This window comes from Aegilops tauschii, chromosome 7 (assembly GCF_002575655.3).
Source record: "Aegilops tauschii subsp. strangulata cultivar AL8/78 chromosome 7, Aet v6.0, whole genome shotgun sequence".
NCBI classification, from domain to species: domain Eukaryota; kingdom Viridiplantae; phylum Streptophyta; class Magnoliopsida; order Poales; family Poaceae; genus Aegilops; species Aegilops tauschii.
The window spans coordinates 621706284-621722282 of record NC_053041.3 but is presented as its reverse complement, the minus strand read 5'-3'; the positions used below and the strand labels follow the sequence as shown (position 1 = coordinate 621722282).

At 46.4% G+C, this 15999-nt stretch overlaps 2 protein-coding genes and 1 long non-coding RNA gene across 4 annotated transcripts; 1 reads left to right on the top strand and 2 right to left on the bottom strand.

Annotated features, from left to right (window-relative positions):
- Positions 1-2968: 2968 nt before the first annotated feature.
- On the bottom strand, positions 2969-8154 carry LOC109787082 (phosphoenolpyruvate phosphatase). Its single transcript, XM_020345641.4, has 10 exons — positions 7934-8154; positions 7063-7277; positions 6782-6982; positions 6206-6317; positions 5625-5848; positions 5033-5171; positions 4074-4294; positions 3786-3907; positions 3525-3686; positions 2969-3394 (listed from the first exon to the last, which is right to left on the bottom strand). Exons 2-10 carry the CDS (start codon positions 7231-7233, stop codon positions 3313-3315), a joined length of 1434 nt encoding a protein of 477 aa, XP_020201230.1. The 5' UTR covers positions 7234-7277; positions 7934-8154; the 3' UTR covers positions 2969-3312.
- A 1598-nt stretch (positions 8155-9752) lies between these two features.
- Positions 9753-11322, bottom strand: LOC141027879 (uncharacterized). 2 transcript variants are annotated; one of them, XR_012189881.1, is made up of 3 exons: positions 11035-11322; positions 10787-10949; positions 9753-10121 (listed from the first exon to the last, which is right to left on the bottom strand). It is a non-coding gene; the product is annotated as an uncharacterized lncRNA (long non-coding RNA). The 2 variants fall into 2 exon arrangements; XR_012189882.1 differs by having other exon boundaries at positions 9848-10140.
- A 254-nt stretch (positions 11323-11576) lies between these two features.
- Positions 11577-14843, top strand: LOC109787081 (ER membrane protein complex subunit 7 homolog). The gene is made up of 7 exons (XM_020345640.3): positions 11577-11811; positions 11912-11955; positions 12951-13053; positions 13373-13436; positions 13519-13635; positions 13741-13849; positions 14496-14843. The coding sequence occupies exons 1-7, from the start codon at positions 11588-11590 to the stop codon at positions 14582-14584; spliced, it is 750 nt and encodes a 249-aa protein (XP_020201229.2). The 5' UTR covers positions 11577-11587; the 3' UTR covers positions 14585-14843.
- The last annotated feature ends 1156 nt before the right edge of the window (positions 14844-15999 follow it).

Genomic DNA, 15999 nt, shown 5'->3' with positions numbered 1-15999 from the left:
GCAGCGCATGTAGTAAATGATGGCTAAGGAGTGTTTTAATCAATAAAAAAAGTTGATACATGCATGCAGCTCATACTCGGGTGCTAGCACTATGAAAGAAAGTGACGCATGCATTCATATTTGTTCCGTTTTCGTCCAATTCTGCACTTATACATACAGATGTACATTTATTTATTTAAAAATATTGATAAACATATTATCTCGCTACAAAAGAAATTGTAAAGACACTAACTAGGTTGATTAGTTCAACCTAATTTTTATTTCATACAAACTCCCGGAGCAACACCCGGGGCATCCTTTTAGTTGTAACTTAAAACAGAGCAACATCCCTGCCGCCGGCAGGACCCGAGTCCACCGGGCCTCCGTGGCCCCGAGGGCATCTCTAGCCGATCCCCTAAAACCGGATAGAGAAGTAAAATTTTGGTTTTACTACTCTAACCGGGACCTAACGAACACGTAAAGTGGTTAGTGAAGTAAAAAAATACTCCACGTCGCCCCGAGCTCCTAAAGTTACTCCTCCGCTCGACCACTAAGTAAAAGACGTGCACGCCTCTCCGCCTCTCCCCCCACCCAATCCTCTGCCGCCTGCCGACTTCCCCGAGCTCAATCCGTCACCGCCATAGAGGTCTTACGTTGGTGTGCGGCAGCGGGCCTTTTGGGACGTGGGTGGCCGAGATTATGAATTGGCACACCCACAAGAAGTTGTGGCTTGGGAGCTTCCACTCCGCCGAGCAGGCCGCCTGCGAGTATGACATCTGGTATGTGCGTCTGCACGGCGCCGACAGCTAGAAACTTCGAGTTCAGCGAGATGCCTCAGCTAGATCCCGTCGACCCGAGGATGGTCTCCGCACCGGAGATGAGGGAATACCGGAACGAAGTCACCAGCATCTGTGGTGGCGGCCGGAACGAAGTCACCAGCATCTTTGGCGGCAACAACATCTTTGATGACCCAGACGATGGCCAAGGCCTAGATCCCATGATCGGTGGATTGTCCAGAGCCGAGTGGAAAGAGATCGCCGAAGATAACTATTAAAATTAGTAAGTTTTAGACGAAGTTTTTTTATTAAGTATTTGTTTGAATTGAATTTGTGTTTGTTTGCCTAGAATTGGTTTTGTACTTCACTAAGTTTAGGGAATCAGGTAGAAACGACTAAAATTTTAAGAAATAAAATTATTTCACTAACGATTAATCGGCCGCTTACTCTCAAATTTAGAAGATCGGCTGAGATGCCCTAAGGCCACCCGAGATAAGGCAGGCTGGCGGCAACATCGACGGGTGCCGGCAACCCTAATCGTCTTGTTCGCGGTTCATATTTATCTTGGCCAGTTCAAAACGGAAAGTCGTGCCCATGGAAATGGCTTGCTGGGATACAAATCATGTTTTTTTTTTCACGTTTGATTGAAGTGGCTCATGATGTCTGTGCATGTCCTTTTTCTCCTCGTTTTCGAGAGCAGCCAGAGCGAGCATCTACAAACCCTGCATTTCCTTTTTCATACGTACAGAGTGAGCAGGACGAGTTTTTGCATGACGTGAGACAGATTCTGCTCTAGAAGAAGAGCTCCTCTTGAGAGCATCTATAGCAAGACACAACAAATCCGGACCGCAAAAATGGGTATTGATTGGGTAACCCTATTTTGTTCTCTTGCATCCACATATCTTATAGTTCGAATCTTAAAATCATACTCCCTCCATCTCAAAATAAGTGTCTCAAGTTTGTACTAACTTTAGTACAAAGTTTTTGAGATGGAGGGAGTATAAAACATGCAAAGGAATGATCTACATACTATGTAGACAACTACCCTACACTGTCCTACTCGTTGTCCTCGTCGAAGATGTCCGCGGTCTCTGTGGCGGGCTCCGAGTACATGGGTGGGAGCTGCTACTCCCCCTCCTGCTCGCTTTGGCTCCTCTGCCTCCAGTTCGGCGAAAAGCGCGTCGATCGCCGCCCGTTCTTACCGGATAAACTGTCGGTTGTCCTTGGCATAAGCCTCAGTTTAGATGGACTCCAGGATGGCGGTCTGCTCCGCCATTTCCTCCGCTTGGGCGACCTCGTACTCCGCCAAGGCGTCCGCCATGGCGAAGCTAGTAACTGGCACCGACTCGTCGTCCTCCTCCTCCTCTCCAGCTCTTGCTCCGGCTCCTCCTTCTCCCCCGGCTCCGACGAATCCGAAGGCATGCCCACTACCAACCAAGCGGCGCGCCTAGCTCAGATCTCCTTGAGCAACTGAAGGCGCCGCTTGGGCTTAAGCATAGCGTAGGTCGTATTCTTCTGCTGGGGCATGGCGGAGCCGAACTGCGAGAGGGAGAGCGGAAATGAGTGTGGACGATGGCAAGAAGTGGATGGATGGGATTGGGCTGGCGGCGCAAAAAGGGAGGGGGCGGACGTGGCTAGGGCTGGGGGATGTCGTCCGACTTAAATAATTGAGCCCTGGCCCTCAGGTGGCGAGCCGTAGCGATGCGACGCGGCGTTCACACCCCTGCCAAAGAAGACTCCCACTAGACCGTTGAGTTTCTGGGCATTTGCGTGTGGAACCCGACTGTCAGCATGACATGACAGACACGTCCAGGCTGCCCCATATCCGTCCCATATTTGGGCTGAATATGAAGGGTGTCGGTCTTCCCAGACCGGTTTGAGACGCGCGGGTGGGTCAGGGTTTTTTTTTTTGACCGGTCGGGTTTAGATGCTCTAAACATGGCAGGGAAGCTGAAGAACGTTACACTGAAATCCCAAATCACTCACTCGTGGTACCACCTACTACCTACCAACCACGCGCCGTACGCGGTGGCACGAGGGCACGAGGGCAGCTCCATACCGAACCGGGCGACAATGGCCCGACGAGGCCGTCGGCTGCTTATCTTATCGCCCAGCGCTCAGTCGGCGGACGGCGACGTCCAGGCAAAGAGACAAAAGTTGCCTTGGCCGCCGTCGCGTCGGGCCGTCGGGCACAGGATTGGCGTATCAGTGTATAATTGTAGGAGTGTTTTACTTAATTTATTTACTCTGAGTGTCTATCGACTTGAACAGTGCAGTTGGTGGCCATCTAGCTGGCCGGAATTTTACATGCGTCGGACGGACCGTGTTCATTATATAGCAGTACCAGCACAGTCTGAAGAAGTGTGTGGAATGGATGAATGCCCAGGCTTCTACCATATGCCCCCGTGTCGGCGGCCGCGGCACGAGGTCCGCCGGCCGACCAGGGCTGCCAGCGGCCACAAAGCAGAAGCAGAAGCAAAGCTGCTGCCCCGCCGGGGCCTCTGAAACTCCCGTGCCGCTGCCAATGTTCTGTAGTGGTGCTGGTAACAACGAGCTCCTAGAGCATGGACATGAGGCCCTCGAGGCTCTCGTACCGGAGGTGCTTCTTCTTCAGCCGCCTGCGCCGCGTGTTGCTCGCCCTGCCAAAACCACAGCCCAGCTGCTTAGAAACACGACGGTGGATTGGATGCAGGAGAGCAGTGCTCTGCGCATCGGGATGGATGCATCGCTGCTGTCTATGCAACTGTCGGGGTGCTATGCCGCGCTCACCAGTACTGGTTGTGGAACACCACGTTGTCCGTGGGCACGTGCTTCCCGTCGTCGTTCCGGTTCCACTGGTACACGGCGTGCGTCCGGTTCACCAGCTGCAGGGTCGAGTGGCCGTAGCTCGCCTCCCTGAACGCCGAGTAGTCTGGCTGCGGATCACTGAACCTGCAAACATTCAATGAGAAAGCATCGTAAGAGTGCGGTAGGCGGAGTCTAGTATTTCAAGGTGCACTAGCTTTGGAGCGATGTGTTCGTTCCTCTTACCTCCAGGCGAGCCCTTCCTGGTTGCCTCCATCGCCCACCGTTATGTACACGGGAGCGGATTTGTCTGGCACCGGGTATCGGTTCCCCGATGTTACGTTGTAGTTGATATTAGATATCCGGTACTGCAACCAGTACATGAAGAAGTATCATGAGAAATCAAAGATCAGATATCTTTGAGTAGAACAAATAGACTTGCGTAATTTCGTCTAATTCGACTATGAGAGATCAAATTCAGCAATTTATTCATAAAGGAGGAGGCTGCGCTCAGGGAAGGACTGAAGAGTTTACCGATCTCTCATAGGCATGGACATGACCTGCAAATACCAAGTCCACCTTGTACTTGACAAACCACTTCTCGAAAGCAGCCCTCATACTCTCGCCCTCCATATAATGCGCATCATTGCTGTTGTACATGGGAGCATGCATGAGAACAATAAGCCAAGGTGTCTTCTCCCTGTCCACGCGCTTGAGTTCACCCTTCAGCCACATCCATTGGGGGGTGTATTTTACTATAAATACCACGTGCAAGATTACAAAACATACTTGTGTCAGAATAGCATATCCGATAAAACCATCAACGGTATACGTTCTGAAAGGAACATTCCGTTGTCGAATAAAGTACGCTTCTAAAATATAATATAAAATGGTCAGAACATGCTGTCAGTGTAGAACTTGTGAGTCTAACCATTAAGCATAGCATCTCATATCAAAGTTGTCAAATCCGAACCGATTAGGATACACAATTGACATTTACATCAGAGTTTTGAAAAAGTGGTAACAGTGTGACCCCAATCCCTGTACTACGACTCGTTCGAATCACGACTCTGGTAACTGTAATACAAGTTTCAAAGAACGTCTTATTTCCTACAAGAACTGTATCCTGAAGAGAATAAAATGGTCAATAGCAGTTTCAGACTTTGAAAGTAGAGACGCTTTTTAGATTTCTACCTTCTATCGCTGTGTATTGAGCTACAGTAAAAGTTTCAAATGCATCAGCAGGACAAAAGGCAAATGACTCTAGACTTCACTGGTATTTACATTACCAGTTGTATCATTAAGTATACGATAACCCGTCAAAAAAAATAGAACATGACAAGGCCATATTATTGACTTTACCCCTGCTTGACCCATGCTTTGGACAAAGGCCAAGCGCTTGGAAATCCCAATCGTACTGCCAACATCACATCCTCGTTCTTTATCAGAAACTTCATGCAGAAACGAAACAGAGCAAGTAGGAAGGAACTTACCGAAAGGAGAATAGCTGGAGAGCACGATAATATGAGCAGATGCACGCCTGACTGCATACCACATTGGGGAGCTGCTCTTCGATGCCAAATATGGTGTTGAATATCTATGCAGATATGGCTTAAATGTAGAAGTTTCTCCCTGAAATATGAATAGGACCAGAGTTATGAAGTGACAAGTGTGACTCGGTCCTTTCAGAGACATCAATAAAGCAAAAGCTAATTAAAAGTTCAAAGGGAAACACAATGTTGTTCTGAACAAAAAGGCTAAGGTTCTAAGCATATAGCCTTCATAGTATGGACCCACACAGCCATAATTATGTAGCAAGTCAGCTACAACCAACATTGTGTGCCAGCTGAATCGAAACATATATTCCCAAAAGGTAGTTCCATAAATATTGGGAATATGCAATATGGTTCACGAAATGAACAGTGTTTCCTGTTCCCAATTTAATAGAGGTATATTGCAAAGAAAAAAAATATGGATGCATGAAACATGGCCAACGGCTTTGTCAATCAGTTTTGTCTTGTAGATACATTTTGAGCTTTCACTAGCAAAATTTTGCCAACATGAGGAGATAACATCATAACATACCAGATCAGGCCTGTATTCTATTTCATGATTTCCAGAATTCCAGATCCATGGCTGATATGCAGTGCTACGTTCAACAAATCGACCCCACGAATCCCAACGAATACCATCATTATGTTGATATCTATCAGCATATGACAAATCCCCAACAAATAGAACACTTTCTCCTCCGCTTTTCAAATAATGTTGAAGAGTTGACAGAGAATTAAATGTTTGCCCCAGATCACCTAGCAAAATAAAGCCAGAAAAAATTAGATTAAATTGCCTGAGTCGCTGACTACTAGGTCTATATCTCACCTATTGGTTGGCATCACTAATAACCATTTGATCTAGTGTGGCTTTTTTCTTTTATCCTGACAGTGACACAACACTTCTCTAGAATTTGGCCATTAAGAGATATGGTGAGCACAGACTATGCTTACTTGAATTAAAATGTTAGTAGTGCATATGTGTAAAGTGAAAAGCATGAATTTAGTGCTAACTAGCTGAATTCCCTGCTCAAGCACCCTAGAAGAAAATGCTGTAGAGGTCCAAAGTAATGCAAGACAGCTATGAGACAAAAAATTAAAGGACAGAAGACAAACCTATGATGCCAAATGTGTATGGTGCATCTACGTCAATTGCTGGAGGTGTTTGAAACCAAAATTCTCGAGCTGAATCTCCAGTACCTATCTTGTAATAATATTTAGTGTTGTACTGCAAACCAAAAACGTAATTAGAATTTTGCATCAGCCAATTATTACAAGATTGTTTGCCCAAACAAAAATAGTACAAGATTAGGTACAAACAGAACTCTTCTTCATGAACTGGGCTGCTACTCCTACAGTCCACAGGTACAAGAAGATGTGATGAATAAATTTCTATAGTAGACATCATGTTCAAAAAGAAGAACCCAATACTGTTGAAATTTGCTGATTTTCATTAATTGGCCAATCCAGTTTTGTGTAATGGTTGTCAGTAAAGTACATCATGTAACCATGGCGGATTTATTTTGAATGGTGGCTATTTTGGATATGCGCACTCTTGAACAAGATAAATGGTCTCCAGGGGAGAAAACTGTTGCAACTTGAGCTCCCATATTTGGCAGAACATATATCATAACAGTAAGGGAAATAAATTTCATAAGAATACAAAGCAAATCAAAAAGGTCTTCAAAATACCTCAAGGCCCTCAACGAGGCAATGGTGAATGTATCCAGATTTATAGTCGTAAAATGTGTAATTTGTCATCGTCCCTTGGGCTTTCTGATCATAGCGGTTCTCTTCTTTACTGTAAAACACTTGAGTCGGCGCAGGTTCCGATGGAGTGACCCATGATATTATAACAGCCTTTCCATCATAGTCACCTTGTGTGATATGAACCTGACAGCAGAACAAGCAGTGAGTACATACCAGACCACTAGTGATGATGAACTGGTATATCTGTTAGCGTAGCTCCGTACCTGCTGTGGAGCATTGTAGCCCTTGGGAGTCGCAAACCACTCGCTGTCCAGAGGCATATCGGTGGACGGGAACTCCGAGCGCACATAGGAGCTCGTGCGGCGAGAGTAGGCACCATTAACCAGGCACAAGAGAACATGTAAGGATAACGCCGCAAAGCCCAGCCCCCTCATCTGTTCAGAGCAACGCGGATGCCGGCCTCAGCCTGGAAACTCAACTGCAAACAGAGCACGGATGAGATTCGTGTGATCTGACCAATGGCTGACCGACGGAGAGCTGAGATGGATGTAAAAGAATAACAAACGGCCGCGACATCGTGCAAGATCTCTGTCAATTTGACATCGCAGCCATGCTTGTGGATCTAGAGCAACGCCGCGGGTCGATATAAACCGAAACCAACACTAGCTCCTCACTTGCCAAACCACTACTGACAATCACTCATCTCAACCAATATAAACTATACTAGCATAATTGGCTCACTTCACTTGTCTGCCTATATACCGAGTCAAAGTCAACAACCTGCGAGATGCTAAAACCAAGATGTCGCGTGTCCCCCGCCGCGCCATCGATCAATGCTAGTTCCGCGGATCGGCTGCTGATTTCCAGCGCTGATCTGGGTAACTACTAACTACCCCCGTCCTTCAACCTCCCCCAAAGCCATCGAATCGAGTGGGCCTGCTCTCCTAATGAGCCATCGAGCGTCAGCACGCCGCGCGGAGACACGAAGCTTACGAAGAGGGGGTAACCCGGAGGCCGGAGCCCCGCCACGCGTGATCCGGGCAACCCGCGCCGCCCCGCCGCGACCGAGCGAGCGGGACCTACCGGAGACGGGCGGCGCGAGAGGGGGGAGCCGGGGCAGGGGGGTGCGCTTACCGTCGCGGAGGGAGAGGGACGCGCTGGAGGGCGGGAGCGGGGAGAGCGTGGCGGCGGGGGTTGTAGAGGAGGAGGAGGAGGAGGTGGTGGTGGCGTGGCGGCGTCGTCGCCTCGTCGGAGCGTGTGGCGGGGAGAGAGGCCGGGCGAGGCAAGCAAGTCCGGTGGAGGAGAGAAGGCGACGGCTGTGACTCGTGCGTCAGGGTAGTTGCGCGGGCCCCGCCAGATGACGTCCGGGCCCACTCCTGCGCTTATCCATCCTACCCGGCCCGCGTTGGCTCCGCTGTTGGGCCGGGCTGCTCGGGAGAGAAAGGCCTGGCTCAAACATAGTTTTTTTTTTATTCTCAGAAAAAAACATAGCTATTTTTTAGAAGATGTTTTTTTCTCTCCTCAACAAAAAAAAACTGTTTTTCAAAGTTTTGTGTTTTATTATGTTGTCAGCATCATAAGAGGTAGGTTTGTCGCACAAATGCCAATGGTGCTCGGCCTACAGGCAGGCCGCAATCCTCCCCGTCTGACCACCATTGGGATTCCCGCTCCCTGTGTATAAGGCATGTATTTGATATTTTTTCGGCCTGTATTGAAACGGCTCTGGCCCACGCACATGCCAAAGGACCTAGGCCTCTTACACTCATCTGACATGCTCCATGCGCGTGCAGACTTGTACGACTCGCTGTCGAGCAGAGATGCAAGCGGTTGATTGCTGGCCAGAGGAGAGCACCCGCAGCCCAAAGTGCGTTCGTGGAGCATTGGTGTCCAGTGAAACAGCCGCGGGTGTTCTTCAGTACGTTTCACTAAGCATGTTTTTCGGCTTGTTAATTGTGATGTTTGATGTTCAGGCAGCTTGTTTCTCGGCTGGTTTCAGCTGAAAGCCATAGAACAATAATTTTTAACTGCGGTTTTTTGCTAACCAAGCTTGGTCTGACATTCAGTTAGGTAAACACACGCTCGCATAAACTCATTTTTCGCCGAAGACGGCTTATGGCACACAAATTCAGTACTAAACATTTTTTTGAGGTGGACAGAAACCACACTAAACAATGGCTAATTCCATGTGCGGGGATACATTTGCAATGCAGCAAACTCCCTGAGCACGCACATGCCAACCCGGAGCCCATGCCGCTCACTGCTTCATGCCCTGAGTGCATGTTCCATTGTTCAGGAGCACCTGCACGTCACAGAGGATCTTACATCATACTACTAGCTCCAGGGCATGCACTGTCACTTCACTAGACCTCATCACTATCCTATGCATCACAGCACACGCCTGAAACAGCACAACAGACCAAACTAAGCAGTGGAGATAAAGCAAACACACTGGCGGTTGTGTTATCAATCTAAGCAAGCCTGTCAACAACAAAACTGCCAGGTAATCAGAAGTGCAATTTTACAAACACCCACACACTTGTCCCCATGGAGCTAGCGGTACTCCACGCATACCAACTCAGATCAAGCCAAATGCATATATTAAGTTTAAGAGAAAAAAAACTGAAGAAATAAAAGACAATCTAATCCAAGTAAGTCACAACACACACCAGTCAGTGTGTTTGCTTTATCTCCACACACGCCAACATTGACAGTTCACAACAACAGTATAGAAGGATTACACTAGAATTTCGGCCAACGCCTACACCGCAGCATGAACCTCCCCCACCTGGCGACTGGAAGAACTGATCATGCCACTCAAATTGAACATGTCCAAAAAAATAGCACATGGCATTTTGTAATTCACGGTCCACATGATGCAACGGGCCTGTTTCACGCTCGTCGTTGACAACATCAGCAACAAACCATGCAATGTATCAACTAAATGTCCCGACAATTCGAATAAATATCTCATTAAGTCCCAAACAGTCATCACAACAATGACCCGGTGAACATGAACAAAATTATGAACTGAAATGTAGAGAAACTGAATTTCGAAACACTCTTGCTACATTTGATAAAGCGAGGCTAAAGGAAGTTCGGCTCAAATTGATCGGTAAGTCACACATTCTTCCTGTGACCAAGCACTACACACTTCGAACACTTTGGCAATTTCCTCGGAGCCTTAGGGATGTCACCTCGTTTAGCACATGCATGTGGTAATCTTGTGTCCCTGACCTCGACGTATGGTGCAGAACCTAGACCTTTGCTTATTCTCTTGAAGTATGTCGACATGCGGTACGTCAGTCCTTCGCAGGCGCTATACCTGAACAGTTTGATAATTCCTGAACATTACCGGTCAACATGTTTCCTACTTAGCAGACTAATGGTAGAACATAAAAACAGGGGGAAAATTAGCATATCACAAAGGGACTGGTTGGAAAATATGGAGAGGTTACATTGTAGTATCTTTGTCAAACGCATGTGTGTCCTAGTGAACTAATTGAAAAATAAAGCGACAAAACCGGGCCTGCAAAATATGGAGATGCTATCTTAATTACTGATCACTAACTTCAGAATAGATGCATCCATGACAATTATCCTATACTATGGAGTGTAGAATTCTATAGCCCAGTTGACCTCTACTAAGTAACTGGTTAATCAAACAGCAAGCTAGCACACACGGCTGCTTAAAAAAAATTGAACCGAATTTATATGATCCAAAAAGTACAAGCTGCCACACTGAATATCTTAATAACCTAAGCATAGAATTCTAATTGGTACTGCAGCATTTTGGTTGAAAAATAAGTTCAGAAAGCAACTATCCAGAAGACATCTTCTTTCCAATTCGGACTGCAGCTTGTGGGTGACAATTTATGCAGTGTTTGTTCAGTTAGGTACATATATTGAAGGAAAACACATTAACATAAATTATATTGTGTCTGACTGGGTCATGCCATAGTAGTACAACAGAAGCAAAAACTAAAACACCTCGATAGTTGTAGAACGTATAATTCGTCATCCTCCCTTTGGCTTTCCGATCATAGAGTTTCCCCTCTTTACCGTAAAACACCTCGCTCCGTGCGGGTTCCAACTCGGTAACCCACGAGATTATGACGGCTTTCCCGTCATAGTCACCTTGAGTGATATGAACCTGGCGACCAAATAGGCAGTGATTACAAACACCGAGTACATTGCCCCAAATTTGTTAAAATGATGAACGGACTGATATGCAGCACCTGCTGTGGAGCATTGTAGCCTTTTGGAACCTCAAGAGACTTGTGCTCTAGAGGAATGTCGTCGGACGGGAACTCATTACGCACGTAGGAGCTCATGCGGCCAGAGTAAGCGCCGCTTACCAGGCAGAGCAGGACGTGCGTCAGCAGCACCAGTGAGCCCCGACTCCTCATTCTGGAAGAACAACGGTGCCACCTACACCCCCTTGTCCTGAAATTTGTACTACCGAATGTGTGAGAGGGGCGGGCGTTGGAGCGATGGAGTGAGGGCGGAGAGGCGGAGACCGGCGGGGGATAAACACGAGGTGGCGAGGCCTGGTGTGGGCGGGGGGGGGGGGGGGGGGGGGCATGGGGCGTGCCACGGCAAGCAATGCCGTTGGAAAGCAAAAAGCGGGCGGGAAGAAGACGACTGTCACACTGGCAAGCCGGCTCGTTCCCGTGCGGTGCGTGAGCTGGGTGGTTGGTGGTGGGCCCCATCTGATGGGCCGACCCGCGTGGTAGATTCTGTGGTGGGCTGGTATATCGGGAGAGAGCGGGCCGGCTCAAATGAAGCCCGATGAGTCCAGGCCCAAGCGACGTGGGCGGCTCCTTCCTCAGAAGCCCACGGCCAAGAGCAGACGGACGGCACAGCAGACGGTGGAGAGGAGAGAAGAGAAGCTCTCGTGCTCGCGCGACGACGACGACCTCCGCCGCGGCGACGATGAGCCCCCTCCGCGCCCTCCTCGTCCTCGCCGCCGTCCTGGCAGCGTGCCTCGGCCCCGCGGCGGCGGATCAGCCAGGGTAGGCTCCCCTCGTCCCCGCCCGTTTTCCCTCTCCGATCTGATCCGATCGGCGGGAGGCTGTTGCTGACCCCCTCTCTCGCCTCCCCTTGTGGACGCAGATCCGTCGAGGGATACACCATCGCCGGCCGCATCAAGATCGACGGTCAGTGCCCTCGCCCCCATGGTTTGGATTAGACGCATCTGGTAACTTCTGCGTGCGTGGGTCGGCTGGCGGGATCCAGCTTCGTGCTCGGCTCGAACCTGGCCAATTTGGTGGAACTGTCTCTGGGGCCTGTACATGGGCGCGTGATCCGGCCAAGCGTGTCGATGCTGCCGATCTCCCTGATGTACCACTATGCATCGCCGTTGCTTAGGTAGTAGCATGCTACAGGCACATCAGAGCAGCTGATTTTATCCAGCTTCATCTTTGAAATCTGGGCCGCGTTGGAGTTGTGCTGTGGCTACTGCTTGTTTATATGCTGCATCCTTTTGTTCTGAGTATCAAAACCAATCGACAGATGTAGGAACCTGTTTATTCATTCAGTGGCTTCTCGTAGAGAGAGGGGAATCGTCCAGATCCACACAGGCAAATCAGAGTGGCTCTCTGCTAGAGTATATGTTTGTTGATAAACGTGTTGGCACAAGCGTTCAAAGCCAATGTTTCTTGGCCAGGATTTGGAGTATTTGAAAACCCACAAAGGAATGAATGCCGCATGACGTTACTTTGGAAGTATTGTCTTAGTAAGAGCATTTTTAGCATGTGTATAACCATTGGATTTTGGTGCCGTGTTATTTCAGCTCATTGTAAATTGCTAAGGCGGGTTACTATGTTGGTTTCCTTGCATTGGATAATTGATTAGGACTTCAGATCTTGTCATGCATCTTGCTTCTTGAAGTGCACTTAGAGATTATAAGTTCTCAATGTTTGTGGAGCTGAAACATACTCCCTCTGTAAACAAATATAAGAGCGTTTAGATCACTAAATCTAAACGCTCTTATATTTCTTTATGCAGGGAGTACTAATGTTCTCCCGTGAGGTCCACCTGATGTTGTTTTTATCTTTAGTGATCTAAACGCTCTTATATTTCTTTATGCAGGGAGTACTAATGTTCTCCCGTGAGGTCCACCTGATGTTGTTTTTATCTGTTGTGCTTATAGCTGCAAGGGGCTTTGGTCTTCCAGCCAAGACATCAAACACGAAAGTGATACTTAATGGTGGTCAGAAAGTTACATTCGCCAGGCCAGACGGCTACTTTGCCTTGTATCCTACGGAAAACATGTTATACCATGCCCTTCCAAATTATTTCGACTTCTCTTATGAGGGGAAAATTGCTTTTATTTTCATTTAATCAATTTAGTCTGTTCTTTCATGCATCATTGTTTTAAAATTGTCCATTTTTCTGAGGATACTTTTCTTTTTGGAAAAAATACATAAGAGAATCTTGCGTGGAGTGCTATGTGAAGAATTTGTCGATGTCATTATGTGTCTAATTATAGTTTATTGCGTTTGTATAAATGTTTCACTGCTGGCAGCTCATGTGCTTATTGTTACTGTTACCCCTTGACCTATTATCCTTAAGCCACAACGTGCCTGCTGGGACACATTTGATCGAAGTCTCCTCACTTGGTTACTTCTTTTCACCTGTGAGTATTCATTAGAAAATTTCATTGTAATATGAGCAGAATGGGCACTAAACAATTGATTTTCTATTCTGTTGTGTGATAGGTTCGAGTGGACATCAGTGCCAGGAATCCAGGGCACATTCAAGCAGCATTGACTGAAAACAGAAGAGTTCTAAATGAGCTTGTTTTGGAACCTCTGAAAGAAGAGCAATACTATGAGGTGTCTAATACTATACAGTAGTTTTTTGTTAACCTATTTCCTCGCTGCTTGCTGTTATCAAATCCTTTCTTAACCAACCTATGTGTCTGTATCTATTTTCCCCAGCCGAGGGAGCCTTTCAACATTTTGTCCCTTTTGAAGAGCCCCATGGGTATGATGGTCGGTTTTATGGTCCTAATGGTCGTCGTTATGCCCAAGATGATGGAGAACATAGGTAAATGGCACATAAATACATTTCAAACCTTTTACATCCAAGAAAAAACTAGAATCTTCATGTTTGTATATTATAAGCAAGTAGAAGCTTAGCAGATCAAGGCCCATGCTTAATGAGTTCTATACACCACATATAACTGTTATAAACGTACAAGCCAAGATATAAAATTCAACTTTGTTGTGCATGTTCCATTTGTTATAGTTTGAGCCCATTCAGAGTTAATAGCAACATTAAATGACATGTTTGGTAATAATGTTTCCAAAATAGAAAGAAGTAACCTGTGCTGATTTGTATGTAGTGTGTCTGAATCTATGTTGTTACAATATATATGCACTACACAGTACCTGCCTTTTCAGCTGTTCTATCTACAGTACATTGCTTGCTGCTAAATACTTTTTGTGTCAGGCTGTTTGTTTCGTTTTAATACTATATATGGTTTTGTAGCAATGACACTTACAATCATAGCTGTTTGTTTCTCTAATCAGTTTTACTTTATGTAAAATACATACTGACAGAAACTAAGAGACGTTATCTAGTTTATTAATGATCTGTAAATATATATGCTTCAACGATACTTCCTGGCAATGATTTTCTGTCGATTTGGCTCGTATATCTTCCTCACTTCCTGTCTGTTTTATTCTTGAAGATCCCGAGGAGATAAAGCAAGCTCAAGAGCAAATGAGGAACTCACCTGTTCCATCCTTTTCTGGCTTGCTAGCCAGAGCAAACAGCTAGATGTAGAACATGCCGGCAATATGTGGTTTAAGTTTATGATGCGACAAACATCCGTTCCGAACTGCTTCACACTCGAGTCAGAATGTTGTTCCATGGGAAGCTGGGACAAGGTGGAAACTCGTTTGCCCACTTTTAATGTATTCTACTGTATTCTAAGATGTAATAGGTTTGTAATGGAGAACCGTCTGAAACACCTGGCTGAACTAGCCATGAATTATTTGATTTATAGATCACGTCGAGTACAGTGTCAACTTGTTAACCATTTGATGAATATTGGATGCCTTGGTGAGTCGTTGACTATCGGCAGAGACATTCCTGATGCTGACCTTTGTTGATACGTTATTGGGTACGTATCTGAACTGATACTATGGCAGGCTCTTGGTTGAAAACTTCAATCTGTTATGATGATGCATTCCAGAAGCTATTATTTTTAGTTCGGGAAGATGACGCGTCTCGCTCGCAGGACATGATTGTGCCTCACCTTGGTTGGTTCGTAGTGCACCCTAGCAGTTTGATAGCATGATATGGAACCTGTTACAAATGTGCACAAGTGACAAGAAATTGATAGGATATGGAACCTATTTTGCAAATTTGCAAAGTGCGAAAGTGACTAGAAACTGATTCCTAGTAGTTCTGTAAAACCTTTTGTCTAATCGTAAGAGGGACTTCTGATGACCGTAATTTTCGGACGTGTGTGCATCTCTCCCAGAGAGAAGAATAAAGGTTGGTCTGCCACCAGCTCCATTGGATATGTGCACCTCTTCTCTGGATGCTGAAAATGACCTTATACTTGGGAGCTAAGAGAGATGGACATGAAGAGGTGGTTTACGATCCAGACGTCCACGCCTCTCCTAGTGCTTACTATAATTTATCTATTGTACACACAGTGTGTAAATGTGATCACCCTTCTTGATACCTCCTCATTTTGCTTTTGTTTAGGTAGATCACTCTTGACCTGGTGTCCATCATCTAGAGACTATATGTAACACACCTATACTTTTGTAGACTTGTAGTCTAGTCATGTAGGAGTAAGTAGAACTTGACATGAAAAGTAAGTATAAAATTATCATGGAATGGACCTGGATCAGTCTCCTGACACGTGCCTTAAAATCTGTAGTAAAAATCAATTTGGACCGTGAATCATAAGAGAGGCTTCTGAATGCCCTTTTTTAAAAGTATTAAGTAGATTACCATGACTTGGTGTCCATCTAGTGTAGTCTAGTCATATAGGAGTAGGCAGAATTTGACATGATTAGTATATAACACTTGTGAAATGGACCCGGATATATCAATCCCCAGACACGTGCTGTGAACCTCTGGCGGAAATCAATTTCGACCGTGATTTGGAAAATTGTTTATTTCTTGTGCAGTCATCCCTGACCAAAGTTTATTAATTAGACCATAGCACAATGACC

Bases quoted from the DNA above. Each gene is read 5' to 3' on its own strand.
- LOC109787081 (XM_020345640.3), top strand. From the start codon at position 11,588: ATGAGTCCAGGCCCAAGCGACGTGGGCGGCTCCTTCCTCAGAAGCCCA. The intron at 13,054-13,372 runs GTATCCTACGGA...ATTATCCTTAAG, and splicing joins CCAGACGGCTACTTTGCCTT to CCACAACGTGCCTGCTGGGA. The intron at 13,636-13,740 runs GTGTCTAATACT...TATTTTCCCCAG, and splicing joins AAGAAGAGCAATACTATGAG to CCGAGGGAGCCTTTCAACAT.
- LOC109787082 (XM_020345641.4), bottom strand. From the start codon at position 7,233: ATGAGGGGGCTGGGCTTTGCGGCGTTATCCTTACATGTTCTCTTGTGC. The intron at 6,983-7,062 runs GTACGGAGCTAC...TTCTGCTGTCAG, and splicing joins GCTACAATGCTCCACAGCAG to GTTCATATCACACAAGGTGA. The intron at 3,395-3,524 runs GTGAGCGCGGCA...TGGTTTTGGCAG, and splicing joins GTGTTCCACAACCAGTACTG to GGCGAGCAACACGCGGCGCA.